The 25355-nt window shown below is 36.5% G+C and overlaps 2 protein-coding genes across 2 annotated transcripts; one reads left to right on the top strand and one right to left on the bottom strand.

Annotated features, from left to right (window-relative positions):
• Positions 1 to 9: 9 nt before the first annotated feature.
• kmt5ab (lysine methyltransferase 5Ab) lies at positions 10 to 6498 on the bottom strand. The gene is made up of 8 exons (XM_073860634.1): positions 6341 to 6498; positions 6108 to 6205; positions 5655 to 5787; positions 4749 to 4896; positions 3886 to 3976; positions 2670 to 2729; positions 2270 to 2464; positions 10 to 619 (listed from the first exon to the last, which is right to left on the bottom strand). Exons 1-8 carry the CDS (start codon positions 6348 to 6350, stop codon positions 413 to 415), a joined length of 942 nt encoding a protein of 313 aa, XP_073716735.1. The 5' UTR covers positions 6351 to 6498; the 3' UTR covers positions 10 to 412.
• A 1435-nt stretch (positions 6499 to 7933) lies between these two features.
• thbs4a (thrombospondin 4a) lies at positions 7934 to 24171 on the top strand. Its single transcript, XM_073860635.1, has 21 exons — positions 7934 to 8345; positions 9010 to 9207; positions 9310 to 9553; positions 9948 to 10099; positions 10211 to 10293; positions 10449 to 10503; positions 10824 to 10984; positions 11439 to 11576; positions 11698 to 11772; positions 11891 to 12073; positions 12172 to 12276; positions 12354 to 12461; positions 13921 to 14080; positions 14767 to 14885; positions 17384 to 17436; positions 17514 to 17695; positions 18273 to 18500; positions 20576 to 20772; positions 21876 to 22048; positions 22140 to 22279; positions 23503 to 24171. The coding sequence occupies exons 1-21, from the start codon at positions 8267 to 8269 to the stop codon at positions 23553 to 23555; spliced, it is 2886 nt and encodes a 961-aa protein (XP_073716736.1). The 5' UTR covers positions 7934 to 8266; the 3' UTR covers positions 23556 to 24171.
• The last annotated feature ends 1184 nt before the right edge of the window (positions 24172 to 25355 follow it).

Here is a 25355-nt window from a genome sequence, read left to right on the forward strand (position 1 = left end):
TTAAGCAACTTGTATGCATTTCCAAGTCATGTACTTTTAATGCATTGAAGCACATCTTAAAAGATAAAAGCGATTCAATTAAAATGACCAATAATATTTGTTGGAAACTTGGTACAATCTCACAACGTTGCATGCATTGAAACAACTGGGGATGACATGTAATTACCCCTAAAAATTAAGGGCTTCCATCCTTAATTTCATTTCAAGAACATCCAAATTTACAAAAGGGAAACATTGTCACCATCACAGTCATCCTATGATGTAATAATACTTAAAAAAAAGTTGCAAGCAATGGGAATCTTGTAGTATTTTCATATAGATCATTTTACAGTACGAAAATCTGTAACAGTGGACTTTAAAACAATTCGGCAACACAGATCATGTGACACATCCATACATAAATTACATCGAGTTACTGCTTAAGCCACGGATGAGCTGCAGTTGCTTCTTTACTGCGATCTCCATAATCATACAGCAGCTCCTCGTCTACTTTAATGTCTCTTGAAGCCAGCAGGATGAGGTGAGGAACTCCATTTATCTCATGCAGTTTGGGCTGAAGGTTGCCATTCTTACTGTGATTGATCAGTCGGCCCAGTCGACTGGTTTCTTTAGTCGCATCCACACTAGGAAAGTTCATAAACACATAATTACATTTAAAAGTATTTCACTCAATTCTGAAGAAAATTCAAAGCTTAAGTCCACAATTAAGTGTTAAAGCCTTTTTACACTTAGAGGCCGTTTACACCTGGCATTAAGATGCGTTTTGGTCAATTGAATCACAAGCGGACAACGCTGAATACACGTATAAACGGGGTGTGAAACGTTTTGTGCTCGTTTACTTTCAAGCACATTCAGAGGTAGTTGAAAACGCATGCTTTTGTGATGAAGACGTCATGTGGTCGAATGTGTTTGAGCACCCTCAAAAGGCAGCCTATTGATCTAATGTGACAGCATTTCCTGACTTCTAGCACAGACCCATAGTGTTCCCCGTGGTCTTTAAGCAATCACTGATAAAACTAAAACAGCTGCTGCCCACCTTTAGGACAAAATTGGTTGAGTGTGGATAAAAGGGCGCGAGTAACACACCAGGTGTGAATGGGAATGAATCTCTTGCGTCCACTTGTTATCCGATCGACTAACACATCTTAATACCAGATGTAAACAAGCTCTTAGTCAATGGTCGGGACGACTGTCAGCTTCAGTGTGAATATTTTCGAGGTAAAATCATTGCTAATTTACCTCATGTCATTTTTTTCTCTTAGTGTGAACTGGGGTGCTCCGATCAATGCCGATATCCACAAAAATACGTGGCCGATTACTATTCTGAATCGGACGGCCGATCTTATTCACAGCTATTTCATGTATTACGGCTTTTGATCAGTAAGTCCTTATCGATCTGAAATCACTGTTAGTTTGAACCGTTTATAACATGCATTTGAAAAAGCACCACTCATCAAACATAATTATTATACATATTCTTTATTATCATGAAAATACCTGAAAAGGTTTAAAGAACAGCAATATAAATATATTCTTAAGCCATTTCCTGGAGCTGCATGTCATCATAGCTGCGTGTCTATTGTTCTTCGTCTACAGCACATTTTGAGTTTCTGCACGAGAGCGCCCCCTGGCTTTTGGATGTAGCGGCATTTCACCGTAATTCATTGAAAAGCATAGCAAGCATTATTGGCTGATCGATCGGAGCATCCCTAGTGTGAACAGACCTTTATCACTCCTTCCAGAAAAACGCAGAGTTTTTTTGTGATTGTTGCGGGCAAAAATCCTCGATTTTGCAGCACGTTTTCTTAAAAAATGCGATGGAATATGCGGGATATTTATGCAATTTATGAGATGGAATTACGGGAATTTGCAAAACTTGCAAAAACTGCGGAAACTTGCAAAAAGCTGCAATGATGTTCACGTCACATAATCACGTCACTTCATAGCGTTCCCATGGCAATAGAGGACACGGCTGCGCTTTTGGGAAGTAAATGCAACATTTTTCAACTTTCTGCTAATATATGTGTGACTTTTTGCTACGAAAATGCGGAGATTATGAAATCATGCAAGCCCGCATATTTTGTGCGCGGAAATATGTAATTAATGCGGCGAAAGTGCGTCGTATTTGGAAAAAATGCAGCCCCGCATAAATATGTGGACTTTGTGCGATCGCACAATATATTGCATAATCAGCCAATCGCGTTTTTCTGGAGGGACTGCTTTATGTTGGAAGCTAATAAGTTAGATGAAATACACAGTAAAAGCCACTCACACAGTAAGTTTTGTCGATGTGGCGGAAATAAAACATATAGCAGCCCGTGTCGGGGTCTTGAGCGTACTGAGATTCTTTCTCCTTAGCGTCGGCGATTTCCAGCAAATCACCATGATACTCCACTACAAACTGACCTCTCGGAAATGCTCGTTCTGCAAAAACCCCTCGTCCTTTTCCTTCAATATATTTCACCTGATTCGACAAACACAAGTTTATTAAACCTAGTAATCAAAAGTGGCAGAAAGATCCTGTAGCTCATCAGGTAGTGCACGTTGGCCAAAGGTTCAATGTACAAGAAACAACCTGATATAAAAGTACCATAATTACTGTAAGTCACTTCAGAAAAAGTGTATGCATAATGCATAAAGGTTTATGTAGATCCCAATTTAGTTTTTACCTTGAGTCCCTCTTCCACATTGTTTTTGATGAGGTCATCAATGTGTCGTTGTTTTTCACACTGAACAGCACAAGACAATCATGGTTAGGTCTTGATCAAATAAAAATAATAGCAGGTTAAAAATAATTTAAAGGTGCACTATGTAGATTTTAGTTGCATCTAGCAGTGAGAAGGTGAATTGCAACCAACGGCCCAGTCCGCAGCTCACCCCTCGCTTTCAAAATGCATAAAAAGCTATGGTAGCTACAAAACAGGTCTTCATCTATGAGACTGACACTATCTAGTGTCCAAACACACTATGTAGAGCAGTTTGTCCATTTAGGGCTACTTTAGAAACATGGCAGTGCCAAATGGCAACTTCCATGTAAGGGGCCCAGAGGTGCATGAAGATAGCTCATTCTAAGGTAATACAATTTTTTTAACATTTTGTAAGATCTTTATGCACCACTGATAATATAGTCATGTATATTATGTTGCATTTCGGTCAAGAGGTGCCTCTAATGCTGCAATTACACCAACCGCATTTGAGGTGTCAAAATCGCGTCTACCGCGCCTAGTTTGCCGCTTGAACAGTTTGAAAGCATTCGCGTCAAAGGCAAAATCCTCTTCTTGTGGGAGGGGCAAGTGCTATGCGGTTGTCTCTTTGCAAGATGACTGATGTTGATTGTGCATTCATCCAGAGAGTTACCGGTTTGTATTTGGTAACCTTACTATGGGGGAAAATAAACGGCACGGGTCGATAAAGTCACGTGACTCAAAAGTGAAATGTGTATTACAACTTACCAGGTTGCCCAATGTCCTCACTGACACTCTTCCAAGTGAGGTCTTTTTTTATTCCTGTCTCTAGAAATAAGAACTTGTGTCGTATAGCTCCGGGTGACTGCTTACGGACAATATTAAGCATTCCTTCAGGTTGAATGAGTGACTCTGGGCGGGGCTGCCGCCACAGCAGCAAGCAGGCACCTGATTGGCTAACGTGGCGCGAAATTCAAATTCCTCAACACTGAGCAATCGCGTTAAATAATCACGTTTTGTGGCAAAATAATCGCAATTATGATTTTGCCCATAATCGAGCAGCCCTAGTGCACCTTTAAATATTTAATAAATATAAATCATTTTTTCAAAACAATATGATATCATCAAAACACTAATTAGAATAAACAATTTTTTATAGTTTGTTTTCAAAAGCACTAAAAATTTTGAGATGTTTACAAACCGTCAGCTCAGCTTTGCTTTTCCTACAACTTCGTCTAATAGGAAAATAATCGGTGACCTTTTGATTCTGTTCAGAAGCGTTGACTTTTACTCTTAAAATAAAACACAACATAAGACACAAATAAACATCTGTCTGCATATGGAGATACTAAGATTTGATATTAAAAGGGGGACACCACTTTTTTTTCCAGCTTCTCTAGAGTTAAATATTTGATTCTTACCATTTTGGAATCCATTCAGCTCTCCGGGTCTGGCGCTAGCACTTTTAGCATAGCGACCATTAGCATCGCACTAAAAAATAACCAAAGAGTTTAAATCTTTTTTCTATTTAAAACTTGACTCTTCTGTAGTCACATCGCGTACTAAGACAGACGGAACATTAAAAGCTATGATTTTCTAGGCAGATATGGCTAGGAACTATACTGTCATTCTGGTGTAATAATCAAGGACTTTGCTGATATAACAGGGCTGCAGCAGGCGTAGTGAAATTACGCACTGCCCGAAAATAGTCCCCTTGGTTACTTTCAATAGCAGGGGACTATTTTCTGCCTAGAAAATCGCAACATTTAATTTTAATTTCAATTTTTTTAACAGTCTTATTGCGCAGTGTAACTACGGAGGGGTCAAGTTTTAAATAGAAAAAATATAGAGATTATTTTGTTATTTTTGAGTGTGATGCTAATGGTCTAATCAGATTCAATGGATTGTGCTAAGCTATGCTAGGGGTGGTACTACCAGACACGGAGGTCGACTGAATGGATTCCAAAACAAATTCAGGTGGAACTCTAGGGGAGCTGGAAAATGAGAATATTTTCAAAAAAAGTGGAGTGTCCCTGTAAAGATGGACAAAACAAGTAGACTTACTTTTTGCCTTTTGACTTTTTGCTGTTAAGCCTTTGTCCTGATTGTGTTTGTTTTCTCGCCTCAGAATCCGGGGGAACAGCTGTTTGATCATTAGATGATTCACAAGGTTTATTTTTCACTTGTTTAGGTGGGTTTAACTCAGCTGCACCTTTGACAATAAAAGAATAACAGTCAGCATAATGTGAGCGGCTTCTGCATCAATACAGCTCTGTATGTAAAAAATGTGCAAACTTTAAATAAACTGAAGTTGGGATGACATCCATTTTATACACGTCAACAAAAAGTACACGCTGCAAAATGCATCCCAGACCAAATTAAAAACAAAAAGTCCTGGCATGGTAAGGTCATAAGATACTAGTTAACATAAACTGCCTGCATACACAAGCAAACAGTTAACTGAGAGTATGTGACTGTCATTATTTTGTAAAAAACATTTGAGCACTGCATACATAGGTCACCAGTGTTTTATTACAAACCGTTACTGTAACTCAAATGCAAAGTATTGTGTTAGCAACACAAAGGTCTTGGGTTTGAATCCCTGCATATTTTTCTGAAGAGGACGTTTACGTTACATTTACGCCTTTGGCAGACGCTTTTATCAAAATAAGCGATTACAGTGGATTAAAAGGTATACATTTTCTCAATATGCGTGTTCACTGGGACCAAACCCACAACCTTTTGCACTGCTAATGCAATGGTCTACCACTAAGCTACATAAACACAAACTGTTCCTGTAGCTCTGTTGGTAAAGCATTGAGTCAGCAAAGGTCATGGGTTTGAATCCCATTTAACACGCATGATAATAAACTACATAGATACTAAAGCACTGATTAAAGCATCTGCTAAATGCATAAATGTAAATCTAGACCACAATGACATTTGTGCATTAAGGTTTTTATTATTTACCCTGTTTATTGCTCTCATTGGTGCTCGTTGCTGAATTGTTCTCATGTAATGGGGCAAGAGGGCAATTCTTCAGAGGAGAGCGGAGCTTATTTAGATTTAGACAACTGGGTATTGTTAATTGCCCATGGGAAGCCTGCGAGAGAAAAGTAGAGATTTAATTAAAAGCACACGCACACGAAGCGAAAGTGTTAAAGATAAAATGTGTTCTACTTCATGCGACTCTGCGCGGACCTCAAAATACCGCGAGAACGATGCAACAACACAGAGAATCCAGCATTGCGCATCGCTCTCGCGGTACTTTGATGTCTGCGCTTAATGAATTCTTTATTTTTGTTCCAAACAAATTATAAATTATGGTTTTACAAACTATAATTTAACTATCAATTAAACAATATCAAACAACATCAAGAAGCAACAAGGAAAATTAAAAATAAAAAAAAGCATCTCTCCTACCACAAGCTGTTTGTTTTCTTTAGCGTCTTTCTCAGCATGCTCGCTCACACTGGCGTCTACAAGTTTTGGTTTGGTAGAAATTACCGTTTTCCGTTTCCCTAAGGACAAAAAACAAAGCTTACCTATGTGTTCGTGCACACAAAAAAGATGCACGTTTCGAATTTTATTTAATTAAGCACGTTCACTATTTCAACCATATTAAGTATGTAAAACACGCGGCTACATTGTGTTACCTTTTCCCATCTTAGTTTTCTCAACAACAAAAAAAAGTGCCGTTAAAAGCTCCGTGTACTGTGCAGCGTGCTCTGATAAACAACTACATGACAGACTTCCCGAGTTTTAAAAATCTACCTTACCATTCATTGGCCAAACGCGAGTGACGTCACATAACACAAGCCCGTCAACAGAACTGCGGCCGCGTTCGTAGGTTTGTACCGTACACGCATACTTGCATACTATGTAGTATGTAGACGATGATATACTACTGCACACGGAGGACATCTGCTGGTACAACAACATACAGGACAAAATAGTATGTTATAGATATTACTGAACTGTGTATTCAATAGCATTTACTATAATCAAATGATAAACTGTAAAAAATACTGTTCTATGTTCGTATACGTATGTATGTAGTATACTTTTATATACTTAGTTGGCTATTTATATGTACTATAGTGAAGTTCAAAAACACTGTATCTAGGAATTATACTCGGTTTACTATAGTAAATACTAAAGTGTATAACATTTTTAATGGAGGATGTGTCAGTTTAATGAAAAAGATAAGTACACATATGACAATGTTGATTTTTCTTCAGTATAAAGTCATTGATTATATTTTATAATTAAACATTTGTAATTATTTTATAATTATTTTGTTTATATTACAGTTTTTCTAAGTCGCTTTGGTGCATTTCTCACATCACTATTTACATTTGCACAACAGTTAGTTCAACCTCCACTGCATTTAGTCATTTGTGCACATCATTGTAGCAGTTTTTCACTTCTTCAAATAAATTGCAATTGCTATTAGACATGCATCAATTGCTTTCATACAATTCTTCATTGTCATTCCATATAAAACTAATAGTCCTCATTTCATTGCTTAAGTCATTACATACAAAAAATGTTTAACTAGTTGTCAAAATGTCTCCTATATTGCACAATTTCAGAAATTATGTGGTCAGACATAGAGGAATGTCTGGATGTGCAAGAATGATTACAGTAGCGTACTATGTATGTTGTATGTTCAGTTCCAATATCTTCTGCAATATTGTTTACAGTTGTGCACAGCTCTACTCAAAGGGAGTTTATGTTTGTTGTAAATAAGGTATTTTTTTCTTTTGCACGATGCTGTGAACAAATTAGAATTGCAGAACATATGCAGTAAAAATGTGACACATAAATATTCAGTGTCTTGTACTCAGTTACCTTTCTATATAAAGTAATATGTAACTTAACTGTATTTTTCAAATAGCTGTGCAAATATTATACTGTCTTGAGCATTTTCAGGTAGTGTCACCAGGATCTTTACAAACCTGATAGGCAGTTATAGAGTTAAGATGGATTATTCGTAGGAAGCTGCTGGTTCGTTTGATTTTCCGTAACTCATCTGTCTTTACACTTGAACTGGTAGGTAGTCGGCAGGCCAGGTTATTCCTGTAAATGTTTTGGCAAAATGCAAAAAAACTGGTGAGTTTCTGGACTGAAAAATTCTAGGGAAAAGTTCTACTAAATCTAATGATGTTTAACTACAAACAAATGATATAATGAGGGAAAAATAAGGACTTTGGATTTGCTTTTCAGAAGCAGGCATTTAAAATGAAGTATTGAGGCACATCAGGATGATTGACTGAAAGCCAAAGCAAGCAAATCTTTCTATTATTCACTATGAATAACAAACACAGCCTTCTGTTTGGGATTTAAGGTTTTGGGATGTTCTACAGTAAATGTGACCATTTACTATAAATGATCAGAAGCATCCTGGAGGAGGTGCTTTGCTCACACCTTATATATAAAAGACATGTGAAGAACATAAATCAAGTGAGCTCCAGTCTGCTCTCATTCGTCTGCAGCACTGCAGTCCAGACAGAAGAATCACGGGTCAGAACCGACTAGGGAAGACTTCATCTGGATTAATCGTCTAAAATACATCAGCAATGGGTGTTTGGACAAGAATTGTGTTGAGTTTACAGTTTATTGTATTGCTTTCGGTCACAGTGAAAGCACAAGGAATTGGTAAGTCTGATCTGTTTATCTACATAATGTAAAGAACATAGAAAAATATAACCTTGATATCTTGAATATTGATCATTTTTAAAGATTAAAAATCAATAAGTTGAAACTTTAATGCTCATCATCTTATTATTAGATTATGAAACTTTAGTCTGGATTTCACAGACAGGATTTAAAAGATAAAAACTCTTATGTCTAATAATTCCTGAAACAAACATTTATATGTGACATTAAGTAAAAACCTGAAATATAATTTTTCAGAGAATGCATGTATTACTATTTATTATTTATTTTCATAAACCTATGATGATCGAGCCCAAACATCAGAAAAATATCAATGTGTATTCATGTTTCCCATTTTAGATTAGTGTTATGGATTTGACAAAAAAAGAAAAAGTAAAGTTTATTAAAATCACCAAAAATTACCATCTAAGATACCAATATGGTTCAAAACGTTGGTTAAAAACATTACTTTTTATAATAAGGTTGACATTTTCATAGAATTGCCCATAATTATTTGTTTATTTGTGTTCTGCTTGAGAAAAACTAGAAAAATGTAGAGTATATATGTCATGTATCGAAAAGCATCTGTGTGTATATTATATTTAATCAAGACTTATATAGTCCCTGTAGCATATCTATTCAATTGATGATGTGAACGTTGCAGTGTATGATCTCCTGGTATCACCGGATTGCCTACCTGATCTTCTGCAGGGAGGAATAAAAGCAAAAAACATGGACAACGCTTTCATCCTGGCAACCCTTCAGATGCAGAACAAAGCTCCAACGCGACTCTTTCGTATTTTCAACTCTCTCGATAACACCGACTATTTTGATTTCACCGTACAGGGGAAACTCAACAAAGGTTTGCTCAAAGCTTAATGATGTGGTACTACTAACAACAATAATGCAAATAGATAAATATGTGCTTTAGATCTCTCACACACGCTCTGTTGTTCCCTGGCAGTCATTTTAAAATATTTGAAGAGCAATGGAAAACAAGGGACAAACAACTTTTCCAAAGTGCAACTGGCAGACGGTCGCAAGCATTACATAATGCTTCACTTCAGCGGACTTCAGCAGGGAAACCCGACTACAACGCTTTACGTGGACTGCAGTCTGGTGGAGAGAGTCAATGATGTACCTGTAGCCTTCAAATCTTTGCCTCCGGGATCCAAACGTGTGACGCTGAAGACCCTACAAACCTCATCCCAGGATAAACCAAGATAACTAAAGAGTTCCTCAACACATCTAACAAAAATGTTGGGTTGTTTCAACTCATGATTGGGTCAAATATAAACAAACCCAACTGTTGGGATTAAATGAACAGATGTTGGGTTGTTTCATCCAAAAATCTTGAGTTTCAACTTTTGGTTGGGTCAAATATGGATAAATTGGATGAAACAATTGGATTTTTCCATTATTTACTCAACCATGGCAAGCTTTCCAAGCTGATTTGCTGGTCTTATCAGTTCAGGCTGGGTTTAGACTCTTTTTTTAGCTTTCAATCACCTGTGTGAACCAGTTCAGACCAGCAAACCTTCTTAGCAAAGCAGCTACCAACTTTTCCCATCAGCAGCTCATTGAAGAACATGCACCTGTGTTACAGGATAAACTGTTGGACCTCAAACTTGTGCTGGATGAGTCTATTGATAATGTTGTGGAGCTTCAGGACTGCAGTCCAGAAGGTTCACAGGCCGAGCAGGTCAATTACAAAGACAACAAAGAACTACATCGAGAAACACTGCAGCTGCTGGGTAAGGCTGTGCATTTTCATCTGAACTGTCAGATTTATCAATAAAGTCTTGTTTTTTTATTTTGATGGTATAAAATAAATATGTTATATTTGTTATGTCTCATATTTGCAGGATCGACCTCGAAATTGGACGCCGGTCCAATGTTTGAGCTCATGCGGATGATCCAGGAGCTGAAAGAGAAAGTTGACAAGCAGGTGATGTTGATCTTAAAATTGAAAAGGACAACAATTCTTTTCTGGAGCAGTTCACCTAAAAACTCACCAGAAAGAATAATTGTTCATACATTTGTAATAATATTATATAAAAAATGTTCTTCTTGAGAACATTTGACAATGTGCTTTCAAAACAGACCAAGGAGATGGCCGACCTGAAGAAGACTATCTTGGTGTGTGTTCCATGTAACGGTAAGATTCTTGTTAAAAAAGTCTAAACTGGGCAGATAAAAGCATTTTTTCTCACTTTCAGACGATTCTTTTAAAACAGCCACAATCAGGGTAGATTATATTCTGGGAATCAAACGCAGCTGTACTCATACTGTGTGATTATTTTGTGTCTTTATTTCTACGTTTTTAAAATATCTGTTCCATCATAGAAATTTCGTATCGTGCGTCCCTATAAAATATTTTGGTTAATTATTCTAAGAAACGTTGCTTAATATATGAAGTTGATTATGAGCTTGCTAAAGTCTCTGAACTCTGTTAACATTGAAATCCATCAAAAACAGGACTGGATGGAACAGGAAAACCACACGATAATAGTTCAAGGTGTGGACCGGGGGCCTGTTTTGAACCGAGCATGTGTACAGAAACAGTGGATGGAGTGGAGTGTGCACCCTGTCCTGAAGGTTACACCGGAGATGGGATTCAGTGTGATGATGTAGATGAGGTTAGACTTAAACATTTGATGATAGATGACCATGATATAACCACCTAAACTATACTCAAAGTTTTACTATGCAAGTTTTCTGTCCACATTACGTAAGTTTTTGTTTGTCAGATTAAGTCAATGTTTTTCTGTTTAATTCTCTCGCACTTTGCAATCATGAGAGAATAGGAACACTCGTAAAAAAGGTGTTTTATTTTCCATTACTCGCTGGAATGTGTTGTATTGACTAGCTCAGATTAAACATGCGACTATGTTTTACTTAATAGATGTACAATAAAACTCAATCATGAGCACATAATGATTTTTTAAAGTTTTTTTAAATTCAGGTTTTATTGGAACAGTTCAATACAACAGCCATTACGTGTAACCAAGATGCATTTTAACGTGACTCTCCTGTGGTTTTATAGAAATAGGCATGTTCTGTTACCTAACATGTTAATGGTTGTGATTGCAGTGTCAGTTTAACCCGTGCTTCCCTGGTGTGCGCTGTATCAACACTGTGCCGGGGTTCAGATGTGAGAAGTGTCCGTGGGGTTTCATCGGTCCAGAGATCCAGGGTGTTGGCATTCAGTATGTTCAGTCCAACAAACAAATGTGTACTCGGGAGAACAATAGAACGTATCAAGATTACATTGAAAAGATAAGATTAAAAAAAAAAGGTTTGTCTTTATCGCCATCACATCTACAAATTGTATATTCTCTTTGTTTATTAGATGTGTAATGACATGGATGAGTGCCAGGTGGATAACGGTGGTTGCACACCCAACTCATACTGCCATAACACTGTGGTAAGGTGTCTCAAAATTTGCCCACATTACCCACCACAATACTAATTAAAATGGTTTTAAACTCTACATTAATACAAAGTTCGTTAAGTGTAGTTGTCATACCTTGGGTTTCTTACAGGGTGCCTTCCACTGTGGAAATTGCATGTCTGGATATACGGGAGATCAGACGAGCGGCTGCACGAAGATCGGACCCAGTCATGTTAATGCTGGTCCTGATAGGCTGTGTGGAAACGGGCAGCCGAATCCTTGTGACATCAATGCAGAATGCGTTGTGGAGAGAGACGGCAGCATTTCTTGTGTGGTGAGATGTCAAGCATCATTTAACAGTGCAGGAGTCAGTTTTGGTTATTGTAATTCTGTGCCAGTGATATCCTCTTCTGTTTTCATTGTCGGTTTCAGTGCGGCATTGGCTATGCTGGAAACGGTTATGTCTGTGGCAAGGACACAGATATTGATGCCTATCCAGACAACAAACTTCAGTGCAGAGATGCAAATTGCGGAAAGGTGATATATTGATGTGTATATTGATATAAGGGGTTCGATATAAAAATAACAGTGGTGCATCTCACATATCTTTGCAGGATAACTGTGTATTTGTTCCCAACTCGGGCCAAGAAGATGCAGACAGAGATGGGAAAGGAGATGCCTGTGATGACGATGCAGACAGTGATGGGATCATCAATAATCAGGTGCAGATGAGACATTATTATAATTAATAGTTAATGATTTGCTAAAGGTCCACTGTGTAGGTTTCAGTGGCATCTAGCAGTGAGAATGTGAATTGCAATGAACGGCTCAGTCCCCCACTCACCGCTTCCTTTCGAGAAACTACGGTGGCCGCTACAGGACAAACATGTCATTGTCTGAGACGTTGTCTATATTACATTGAATACCTGGCAAGAAATCCCCTTAAAGTTACACAATGCACCCAGTGCATTTTTTAAATTATTAAAAGTCTAAAATATTTAGCCTTAATCACTTTAAATTTTAATCACTTATCATTTATTATTTACTTTATCTTAAGTTCTGTTTGTGTCACATTATGACTCTAAAAATATAAACTCTGTTTCATGATTGCTTTTATAGTGAAAAATGTATGTTTCTGAGAATGACCTTGTGGTTTCACAACCTTTAGCAGAAGACTTCATATGAAATGAAATTGTCAACAGTGTTGGGGAAAGTTACTTTTAAAAGTAATGCATTACAAAATTAAGTTACTCCCCCCCTTCAAAAATGTAAAATTTAACTTAAAATGTCAACCCTGTTACCATGATTGTTTTTATACTGAAAAAATTATGTTTCTGAGAATGACCTTGTGGTTTCACAACCTTTAGCAGAAGACTTCATATGAAATGAAATTGTCAACAGTGTTGGGGAAAGTAACTTTTAAAAGTAATGCATTACAATATTAAGTTACTCCCTCCCAAAAAAATTAAAATTTAAACTTAAAATGTCAACCCTGTTACCATGATTGTTTTTATAGTGAAAAAATGTTTCTGAGAATGAAAAAATTAAGTTTCTGTGGTTTCACAACCTTTAGCAGAAGACTTCATATGAAATGAAATTGTCAGTGTTGGCGCAAGTTACTTTTAAAAGCAATGCATTACAATGTATTACAAGTAACTTTCCAAAAAAGTAACTAATTGCTATCTTAGTTACTTTTCATGGAAAGCAATACTTGCGTTATTTTTGCATTACTTTTGCGTTACTTTTTCTTACTTGGCTGTGGCTTGATCTTATTGATCTCCTTGTAGGTGTTTTTTATGACTGAGAAGTTCTGCATTCAGAAATTGCATATTTCCATCACAAAAATGTCAAGTTCTGGCCTGCCATCTCAGTTTCTGACTTAAACTGTTCCTGCTCAGGCACGCACGCATAAAGTGCATAATTCTAAGTGACTATATTCAGTTTAATTCAGTACATTATTATAATTTTTAAAAATCAAATTAATTAAACTGAAAAGTAACTCGCATTACTTAAAAAAAAGTAATTTAAATATTAATGTGTACATTTATAAAATATTGCGTTACTTTACTCGCTACTTCAGAAAAGTAATAATATTACGTAATGCGCGTTACTTGTAATGCGTTACCTCCAACACTGTCAACCATGTTACTTTACTAAAAAAACAACATATATATCTCACAGGACAATTGCTGGCTGACACCCAACATAGACCAGAAAAACAATGACAAAGACCTGCACGGTGATGCTTGCGATAACTGCAAATACGTGGAGAATCCAGACCAGCGTGACACAGATAAGGACGGACTGGGAGACGCCTGTGATGATGACATAGATGGAGATGGTAATTGAATCTCATCTCATATTGTTAAAGACAAACTTCTTCGCACTTTCCTCACATCTGTGCTAGTATTTAGACATCTGGCTACTGCATGGCAATAAACACTTTCTGAGTTGCAGAAAAGGGGCTGTTATGTTTAAAATATGTCTTTCAGCCTAAAGGCATGTTTTTTATCAAGATGTTCCTGCACTTAGGTCATTTTTATGCGGTTTAACAGAAGACTATGTGTTTATAAAGCTGAAATTAGAGGCTGCTTCGGTAAGCTCATGTCACGAAAAAGTGATGTGACCTTTACGGTGCCGATCAATTATATGTTCCAGTCTAAAATCATCAGGCGAGTCAAGGCAGTGTTTGACATTTACGTTGCGTTCTTTACGGCAGGAATCCAGACACTTGACTTGATAGTTCAGGTTTTGCTTATGTCTCCTGTGAGCGACCGCATTTCCACCGAGAGCTCCATGCCAGGAGCTGCTCACCAGTGGAAACTATTTCAGACGTCTGTCCGAAACACCGCCACCTTGTGACGCAATCCAGCCATCACCGCATGCCGTAGACCATATTGCTCCATTCACTGACATTTTAGACTGCACTCCACTGTAACTATTTGTTTGATACTTTCCTTTACCTCATTGTTTTATTGACGACACAAAGACGACACTTATGCATGTGCTTTCTGTTTCATTTTTTAGGTCTGAAAAACATCCTGGATAACTGTCAGAAGGTTCCAAACCCTGACCAGAAGGACAGTGATAATGATGGTGTCGGTGATGCATGCGACAGCTGTCCTGAGGTTGCAAACCCCAACCAGGTGCCAACAACATTCAAAATTCCCTCCATCGAGTTCCAGGAACTATCCTTTACATTTAAAAAGCATAATTGACACATATGGGTGATTCTCACGAAATCCAGTGTCCATTCTCACAAAATTTGTGTCCAGCGTCAGAATTTTTAAAAAGCCATTGAAGCCAATTTTTTTGGCACATATAAAATTGAGGTCTGAACTTACATATTTCTTATAAAATTATTTGGGTGATTCTCACGAAAACTGGGTTTTAAAAATGTCAAGCATGAAAATGTAAAAATTGCTTAAATTTACTTTTTTTCCCACCAGACATTGAAAAACAAAGTCTGGAGTAAATGGGAACATTAATTTAAAAACTTTTACTTATCATTTAACACTTTTTGTAACATAATTTAAATTAGTCCTAAAAAATGTCATAACCGCAACAGTCAGAAAACATCAACACTGACATATTTTCAAAATGACATGACAAACCTGAAAGAACATAATTAATGCATTTAAAATCAAAGTATTATGCTTCTATTAATTAAATTCACATTTAATAAGCATCTGTTGCGGTAATGATAAACAAAATGTTGTGTAAGCATTCTGACAAGACAATATTTCAAATTAACTGTAAAAAAATGATCTTACCTGGTAGCCATCTTGAAGTAACTGGTCCATGTGCTTGGTCACTCAAAATCAAACTTTATTAAAATTCTGTATGTGTGCTTAAACTGTTCTCAAAAAGTGTTGCGGAGGAGGAGAACATCAGGCATGAACACATAATTTTCCTAATTTTTCTTCATTATTATTATACATGAATATTCAGTAAATATTTTTTATGTCATCTAAAGTAGTCTAGCAAAACATCCATTTATTTTTTTTCATAATATTTTTGTGTTAATTTGATTAAATTACAACATAACGCATGTTTAAACACGTTTAAACATGTTTAAATGAGAATTTCAGCAGAAAATGAGATAAAATTTACAATGATAAACTCTTATGTTGAAATCACACATTTTGCAAGGTAGAACACAGTATTGTGTTAATTCTGATGCTTTTTAATGTTAGTATATTACACATTTTAAAGCTAAAATCATTAGTGCCGTGGTGTTTCAATGGTTTCGTGAGAATCACCCATTTACATTTTTTTTAGATTATCATTATCAAAAATGATCATTACTGCAACATGATATTACATTAAATATATGCATTTACAAAGTTTCGGTAATGAGAACTAAAAGTTGTCTAGGTACTATGACAAACAAAATTTCAACTTTTATCTGGAGAGAAAAAATGTCACAGAGTGTCACAGTCAATTATGTCCCTTCCAACAATTTTTTTTGTTGAAAATTTTAGTTCCTTGAGGGCTTAAACAATGATTGAAAATTGTTGCAGAGGATGAGAAAATTGTTCTTGGACACATTTATATTCCTTATTATTGTCTCTACATTTACCAATGATCACCAAATACCACATGTTTCTTTACTGTAAATGTTTATAGTATAATATGCATGTAAGCTTTTTATTTTTTTGTTTTTTTCAATTATAAATATTTCCATGTCAAAGATCCCAAATCCATGGACAGGTTGTGGTAATGAAAAATTTCCCCTTAAATGTGAAAAAAATTGCTTTCTATGATGTAATTTGAAATCATGTTTAAAATAGTACATGAAGAGATGTTTGTAACTGTATGTTTCTTATTTTGATACTCTTAATTTGCATTTACTTTTTTATCAAAATGTTTCATGACACCTCTAATTTCGCGAGAATCACCCATATCCTTTAGCTTAAAGGTATAGTTCACAAAAAAATTTTTGTCATAATTTCCCCAACCTCAGACCTATAAATATATAAACACAAGCAGAGATATTTTGAAGAATGTTTGTAACCAAGCAGATCTGAGGCACCATTGACTTAAATACTAGGAAAAACATAATGCTATGGAAGTGAATAGTGCCCCAGATTTGTTTGGTTACAAACATTCTTCAAAAAGAAATGCATGCAGGTCTGTCACAACAAAATTAGTTTCGGTGAACTATCCCTTTAAAGGCGGGGTGCATGATTTTTGAAAATCACTTTAGGAAGGGAGTCGGGCCGAGTACCAAAACACACTTGTAGCCAATCAGCAGTAAGGGGCGTGTCTACTAACCAACATCATTGCCTGGGTTGCATATGTGTGGGGTGGGTCTATCAAAAGAAGTCCAGATTCTATTGGGGTAGGGGTGTGTTTGTTTATGTGATTTTGATTGTCAACATTGGCTTTCAGAGATCATGCACCCCGCCTTTAACTGGTAGAGCCCTGCATTAGCAACACCAAAAATTATAGGTTTGTTCCCTAGCAAACACACATACTGTACCTTGTAATGTGCTGTAAGTCACTTTGGATTATAGTATCGGCCAGATAATTAAATTTAATATAAACATACAAACAAGTTATTAGATTATATTTACATGGTATTTATCTCACAAATGTTTATGTGTTTAAAAAATGCTTAACGTCTTTTCTTGTTAACAAGTCTGATGTTGACGATGATCTTGTGGGTGACACGTGCGACACAAACATCGACAGGTACAACGTTTGTTTTTAGCTTTTACCAGACAAGCATAAAATGAGTTTTGGGGATTTAACGCCGGCCTTTGTTGCAGCGATGGAGACGGAACTCAGAACAGCAAAGACAATTGTCCCAACATCATCAACAGCTCTCAGCTGGACACCGATAAGGACGGACTCGGGGACGAGTGCGACGATGACGACGACAACGACGGCATTAAGGACGATCAAGATAACTGCAGACTAGTGGTTAACCAAGACCAGAAGGATACGAACAGTATGGACACATTACATCATTTACATAATAAGACCAATAATACACTTGTGGCATATTTTTTAAAATTCAACCCTGCCGCATCCCAGAAAGTATTAGGATGCTTAAAGGTGCAGTTTTTTTAGCAGCAATTAGTCGTGAAATTGTGAATTGCAACCGACAGCTCTCAGTTCACCGCTCACCCCTTCCTTTCGAAATGCATAGAGAAGCTACGGTAGCCATCACAGGACAAACACGTCATCGTCTAGTGACGAAGATTGCTCTGTAGATCAGTTTGTCCATTTAGGGCTACTGTAGAAACATGGCAGTGACTTCCATGACCCGCGGGGTACGTAGATAAAAACAGCTAATTTCTAAGATAATAAAAACAACACAGTTCATTATGTAAGGTCTTTAAACATCACTGATAATATAGTTATATATATTATATATGTCAAGACATCCTCCTAAAAGTTACACAGTGCACCTTTAAGTGCTGAATACTGTTTATAAGCTTTCATGTGCTTTAGAAATCTTTACTCCATTCAAAACATGCAGCTGATAGAAAATGAGAATTTTTTTGTTATTTACTCCATGACAGATGATGGTGTGGGTGATGCCTGCACTGGAGACTTCGACAAAGATCATGTTATCGACACGATCGACACCTGCCCTGAGAATGCAGAGGTTACTCTTACAGACTTCAGAGCGTATCAGACTGTGGTTCTGGATCCAGAGGGCGAAGCTCAGATTGACCCCAACTGGGTCGTTCTGAATCAGGGTATGGAGATCATCCAGACCATGAACAGTGACCCGGGATTAGCTGTAGGTAAGTCTGCTTATTTGACAGGTCACCCCAAGTTTATTTAAATACAGGAAAACCATAGTAAGTGTTTCCATTTTGCTAATATGCCAGCAAGCAATTTTGTTTGAAAGCCTAATAGCCATCCAAACACAACCCAGACGTCTAGGCTAAAATTTGGGCTGTCCATGAAAATAATAGACGTCTAACTGCCCTAAAGTACTGCGTGCTTGGAGTCGATATGTGCTGGCTTCTGAACTAGTCTAATCAGTAAGACTTTATAGGTTAAATTGATTACCAGAAGGTCCATCAGCTAAATCTTGTTTGTGAATCGCATCTCTGTTGGTTTGATCCCAAAGTACACGCATATTGAAAAAAATGATGCCTGAATGCCCTGTAAGTTGCTTTGGATAAAAGCGTCTTTCAAAATGGGCCAATATAAATCAGTCCAGACCAGCATGGATATTCATAATGATGTGATCTTAAAGGAACAGTATGTAGGATTGTGGCCAAAACTGGTATTGCAATTACAAAACTTGTGGCTAAAACTGGTACTGCAATCACACAACTGGTGGCCAATACACAAAATGACAACATAAACATCAGTTGAGGGCTGCAACTCCACTTTTTAAATGACAATATCCTGGCCAGGCCACTGTTGTGAGTGATATAATTATTTGAAATTAATATGATTTCTTAATGTCTAGTGACATATCAGGGCCATTTTATGATTAATTTATATAAATTTCTTACATACTGTTCCTTTAAGAGAATACATTTCCTTGCCAATGACACTTTCCTGACGAGTTTTTACGGTAATCTGTACTTCCACTATTATCCACTAGATGGCCTTACCCAACTTATAAAAAACTGAAGCAAAAATTAATTTAATTAAATTTAAACTCCGTGTATGTTTTGATAATCGATCTGAATCGTTTACAAAAATGCAATTATTTCAGCTTTTTACTAAAAAATTTGTATTTTTGAAGAAACCTACCCATATTTAAGAGGTTATGAGAGAACAAATGAAGATATGATTAAGTGTTTTTTCCCTGTTTTGTTTGTTTGAAAGTAAAGGGTCTGTTCTTTTATTTGATATATTTGTATGTTTATATATTTATAGAAGAAAATTTTCCTGGAAGGCATTTTGTGAAACTTTTGTGAAAATCACAAAAAATGCTGGTGGGCATCTTTTATAAAATGCTGGAGGGGAATGAGTTAAAGAGTAAAGAGCACTTGTTGTATTATGCTTGCATAACTCATGGTCAGAATACACAATTAGTGTTCAAATGTAGTTTTTATTTCAAACAATGCAACAATTCTCAATGCAACGTCTGACACTGTTGATCACTGCACTCTGATTGATAGACCGAACTATCCAGTGTTCAATTCTGGATCTGCTTTGCATTGGTTTACCTCCTACCTCTCTGGTAGGAGTTTTCAGTGTCCTCAGGATCTTTTATGTCGGATTCTGTTCCTTTGTCCTGTGGTGTGCCGCAGGGTTCTGTGCTTGGCCCTCCGTTGTTTAGTCTGTATATGCTATATAAGTGGTTTTAAAACAGTATCTTATAATTTTTATGCAGATGACATCCAGCTATATATTTCATTTAGTCCAGATAGGTTATACAAACTGTCCTTTTTCCTGAACTGTTTAGCCTCCAATAATAGATGGATGGCTGAAAACTTACTGCAACTTAATACAGATCAAACAGAGGTGATGATTTTTCCTCCAGACATAAACCCTAAGATTAGGCAGGCCTTTGGAGGTCTATCTTCCTCTGATTGCACTGATGACATGTGAAATCTGGGTGTAATTTTTGACAGATCGATGTGTTTTAATAGTCATTTTAAGTCTGTGGTTAACACCTGTTTTTTCCATCTCAGGAACATTACTAAGGTGAGATCAATGGTTTCAAAAAAAGAGATGGAGATCCTTGTTCATGCTTTTATTTCTTTATGAATTTTAATACAGTTGTGGAGTTGTATTAGTTGTTATTTTATCTTGTTAATTTTATTGTGCAGCACTTTGTGACCCTTTCTTGTCCGTGAAAGGTGCTATATAAATACATTTTACTTACTTACCTTTTGATCATTTCACGCAGGTTACACAGCATTCAGTGGTGTGGATTTTGAGGGCACCTTCCACGTAAACACGTTGACTGATGACGACTATGCAGGCTTCATCTTCGGTTACCAGGATTCTTCCAGTTTCTATGTGGTGATGTGGAAGCAGACAGAGCAGACGTACTGGCAGGCTGTGCCATTCAGAGCTGTGGCCGAGCCTGGCATTCAGCTGAAGGTCTCTCAACGTTAATGCATGTGCTTTTATCATCATCATCATCATCATCACAGCAGCTCTGCTGATTCAGTGACTTTACAAAAGTACTTTCAGCTAAAGTATAAAACCTGCTAAACTACTTAACTAAGGTTGGATTAGTTCGAAAAAAATCAAAAAGTCAAAATTTTACTCTTATTTGTTTGAAAAGCCCCACCGGCCTCGTTGTGTCAACCACTGGACGAATGAGGGGCAGGAGTATCTGTTCCTAAACCAGTGACAGTCTGGGAAATGTTTGCCACTCATTTACTGAAGCAATTCGCCAGCTGTTCTCTTAACTCTTTCACCGGCAGCATTTTTTTAAAAAGTTGCCAGCCAGCCCCAGCGTTTTTCATGATTTTCACAAAAGTTTAATGCCTTCCAGAAAATGTTCTTCTTCAAATATATAAACATACAATATACCAAATGAAAGAACAGACCCTCTGCTTTCAAACATAAAAAAACGTTTCATCCTACCTTCAGTAGTTCTTTTGTAATCAGCTTTTGAATATGGGTAGGTTTCTGCAAAAACACCACATTTTGAGCAAAAAGCAGATATAATTCAATTTTTGTGACAGACTTTTCATAGAGATCCAATTCAGAGCGATCTTTAAAACAGACACGGACATGCAGCAGCTTGCCATAGGGCAATACTTCCGTTGCACCTAGTGGATAATAGCGGTATTGCGGAAAGCTTTTCTCTTGATTGACGAGATATCTCGTCAATGGCGGGGAAAGAGTTAAAAATAAAGGTGCTACATGATACCATAGAAGACCCTTAGAAATTTAAACACAAATGGTTATTTGTAGTAAAAAAAGTTATTTAGACTATAAAAAGGTAAGAAAGGTTTGATTAAATGGTTCTTTTATGACATCACCATGAAGACCCATTTGTAGCAGCTTTATTATTAAAAGTTTATAGCTGTAGCTTAACTGGTATAGCATTGCAAGTTTGATTTCCAGGGAACACACATACTAAAAATGTTTAGCTTGAATGCACCGTAAATCAATTTATATACCAAAATGTCTGCCGAATGCATAAAGGTATGATCCTGATTAACATGCGCTTTATTTCTGCACGTTCGTAGGCTGTAAAATCTAAAACGGGTCCTGGGGAGTTTCTGAGGAATTCTCTTTGGCACACTGGAGACACGAACAACCAGGTGCGCTTGCTATGGAAAGATCCCCGTAACGTGGGCTGGAAGGACAAGGTGTCCTACCGCTGGAACCTGAAACACAGGCCTCAAGAGGGATATATGAGGTTAGGCATTAAAAGTGCTACTCACACAGCTAATAAATACTGAGGAGTCCACTGAAGCAGAGGAGATGATTTTTGCTTTGTTTTGGCACAGAGTGAAGTTCTATGAAGGTACAGATTTGGTGGCGGACTCTGGAGTTGTTATCGACACCAGCATGAGAGGAGGACGTCTGGGGGTTTTCTGTTTCTCACAGGAGAACATCATCTGGTCCAACCTGAGATATCGTTGTAATGGTAAGTGTGGGACACTTTTGAAGATTCCTTTTTTAAAGGATTAGTTTAAAGGGATAGTTCACCCAAAAATGAAACATTTGTCATAATTTTTACATCCTCATTTCGGTCTAAACTGGTATGAATTAATTTTTTTCTCAAAGGTTCATATCTATCCCTAGGACCTTTTCATTTAAGGATACGTCCCAGTTTCCACTTTTTTTGAAAATATGCAAATTTTCCAGCTCCCCTAGAGTAAAACATTCAATTCTTACAGTTTTGGAATCCATTTACCCGATCTCCGGGTTTGGCGCTACCACTTTTAGCATAGCTTAGCATAATCCATTGAATCTGATTAGACCATTAGCATCCTGCTCAAAAATAACCAAAGAGTTTTGATAAGATGAAATAAAAAGAACTCAATGATATTACGCAGCAGCCGAAAATAGTCCCCTTAGTATCTTTCAATAGCAGGTGACTATTTTCGGGCGGTGCGTAATATCATTGCGTCTCCTGCAGGCATGTTACAGCAGTAGTCCTTGATTATTACGCCAGAATGAGAGTATAGTTCCTAGCCATATCTGCCTAGAAAATCGCAACTTTTAATTTTCCGTCGTTCTTAGAACACAATGTATCTACAAAAGAGTCAAGTTTTAAATAGGAAAAATATCGAAACACTTTGGTTATTTTTTAGTGCGATGTTAATGGTCTAATCAGATTTAATGGATTATGCTAAGCTATGCTAAAAGTGGTAGCGCCAGACCCGCAGACCAGCTGAATGAATTCCAAAACAGTAAAAATCAAATGTTTAACTCTAAGGAGCTGGAAAATGAACATATTTTCAAAATAATTGGAGTGTCCATGTTTAAGTGCTATAATTGGGTCCCCAGCGCTAAGTTCTATCAACCTAGAAAATGTGTAAAAGAGCAACTTAGTTTTGGTAAACCATTCTCTGCAAGCATGTGGAAAAATAGGTTATTAAAATTTGGTCCCTCTTGTGATGTCAGAAGGGGATAATACCGCCCCTTAATCTGCACTATCCAACCACAGCACTGCCATTTAGTGCAGAGATCAACTCATTTGCATATAAAAGGCACATTTTTGCTCACACCTAAAATGTGGCAATTTTAACATGTTATAATAAATGTATTATTTTGAGCTAGAACTTCACATATGCACTCTGAGGACACTAAAGATTTTTACATTTTAAAAATGTAAACATAATGTATACCTTTTGACATTTCCAGACACAATCCCTGAAGACTACACCGAGTACAGAGCCAAGCAGTTAACAAATTAGAGCAAGAGGAAACAAAAGCAAGACGCATTCATACAAACGTAAGAATAACACATAACAGCAGAAAACCATTAAGTCTCATTTACTGACTCAAAATATAGTTATGCTGTATTTACTCCTGCTGTAGAACTTAACAAAGAGAAATGAGCTTTAAGGTCATGTTTCTGCATACATTTATATAAGCAGAGTAAATGTGTGTTTAGCCAGACAGTCTAAAGGCCTGGACACCGAAAGGACGGCTGAGACAAATGTTAAAATGTGGTGACGAGCAGACTTTTTATAATCTTTTTAATGCACTTCATCAAGGGTGAATTGTGTAATTTGCTCAGTTGAAATATTTTATACTATTTTTTTTTCAGCTAATAATGCAGAGACAACTGTATATTTCTATGTATTTTCATTTGTTTTTTAAAACAACAGCAGTGTGATATAAAAACTCAAAACCAATGGCTTATGTCTGACGACGGATAACAGATAATAATCTTTTTTTTTTTTTTAGAAATGACACATTTTACCTTTAACTCTTTATCGTGCACAAAAAAACATACTGTACTGTTTAATTCATTTGTCTTTTTTATTGAAAGAACCTTTAATATCAATAAAAACACTATAAAGGACATTGGGTTTCCATGACTCTGTATGGAATGTTTTTGAAATAATGAGAAACAAATATATAAAAAGAAATTGACACAAATGAGAACAGACAGCTTATGATATTTTTGGAAAAAAAGTCTTCATGCATGTTTAGTGACACACGGCACAAGAATAAAATAGTTTGTAATAGTATGAGCTCAACTAGTTTTATCTTTAGCATTGACTATTTACATTAAAGCACATATATTTATGTTCATCATATATTTGCAAATGAAAGCAGCATAAAAAGCATAAAGTTAAACCCAGATAAAAACAAACAATACTGAGCACCAGGTAAAACTAAGAGGGAAAAAAAGCAAATCTTTGACTTAATTTGACGTTCTTCATGTAAAGAAACTGGTTTATACAGTTGTAGCACATGATGATGTTTAAGGCAATCCGTAATCCTTTATTAAACGATACAAACAAACCCAAAGAAAAGAGCAGAAAACTGATTCTACAGGCGATTTAACATGTTGTTTACTTCACAGAGATACCGGCTCTAATTTGAGATTCACATTGATGAGATTTTTGTTGGTCTGTAGTTTGGTCAATAACACACTAACCTGTCCCTCAGAAAGCATGATGTGACGACTGCTACACAGGCAAAAACCATAAATAGCAAGCAATTCCAGTTCTTATATAGACTTTAAAGTTAACCACTTCATAATATACCCGCGGCACCAATGATGCTACATTACGTCTAACATACAGGCAGAATCTGATTCTATCGATCATCACCACAAATAAAAATCTTTAAAATGATCAATCAATACAAGAAATATAGACATGCATGTCAACAAAAATATTTAAGCTTAATTACAGTAGCTGTACAGCACTGTACACTGTAACAATGCCATGTAAGTATATGTTTTTTACATACTGTATGCTTTAAAGTCTCCTGTAGTTGGTAATTCGATCATTTAAAGGGATAATTCACCCAAAAATTAAAATGATGAATTTGCACATGGTTTGTCTTTAAAAACACCACACAGATAAAAACTTGATTTTCACAACAGGGGGACTTTAAAGCATAGCCTGAATTATATAAAAACCTTATAGGACATCCAAAGCCTACAGCATCATTTAGATTTAGTAACACATATTTGGGAAAGTTAAAGCAACACTATGTAGTTTTTTTACCTTTAAATAATGTCTCTAAAATTATTT

This window comes from Misgurnus anguillicaudatus, chromosome 22 (genome assembly GCF_027580225.2).
Source record: "Misgurnus anguillicaudatus chromosome 22, ASM2758022v2, whole genome shotgun sequence".
Classification (NCBI taxonomy): Eukaryota; Metazoa; Chordata; class Actinopteri; order Cypriniformes; family Cobitidae; genus Misgurnus; species Misgurnus anguillicaudatus.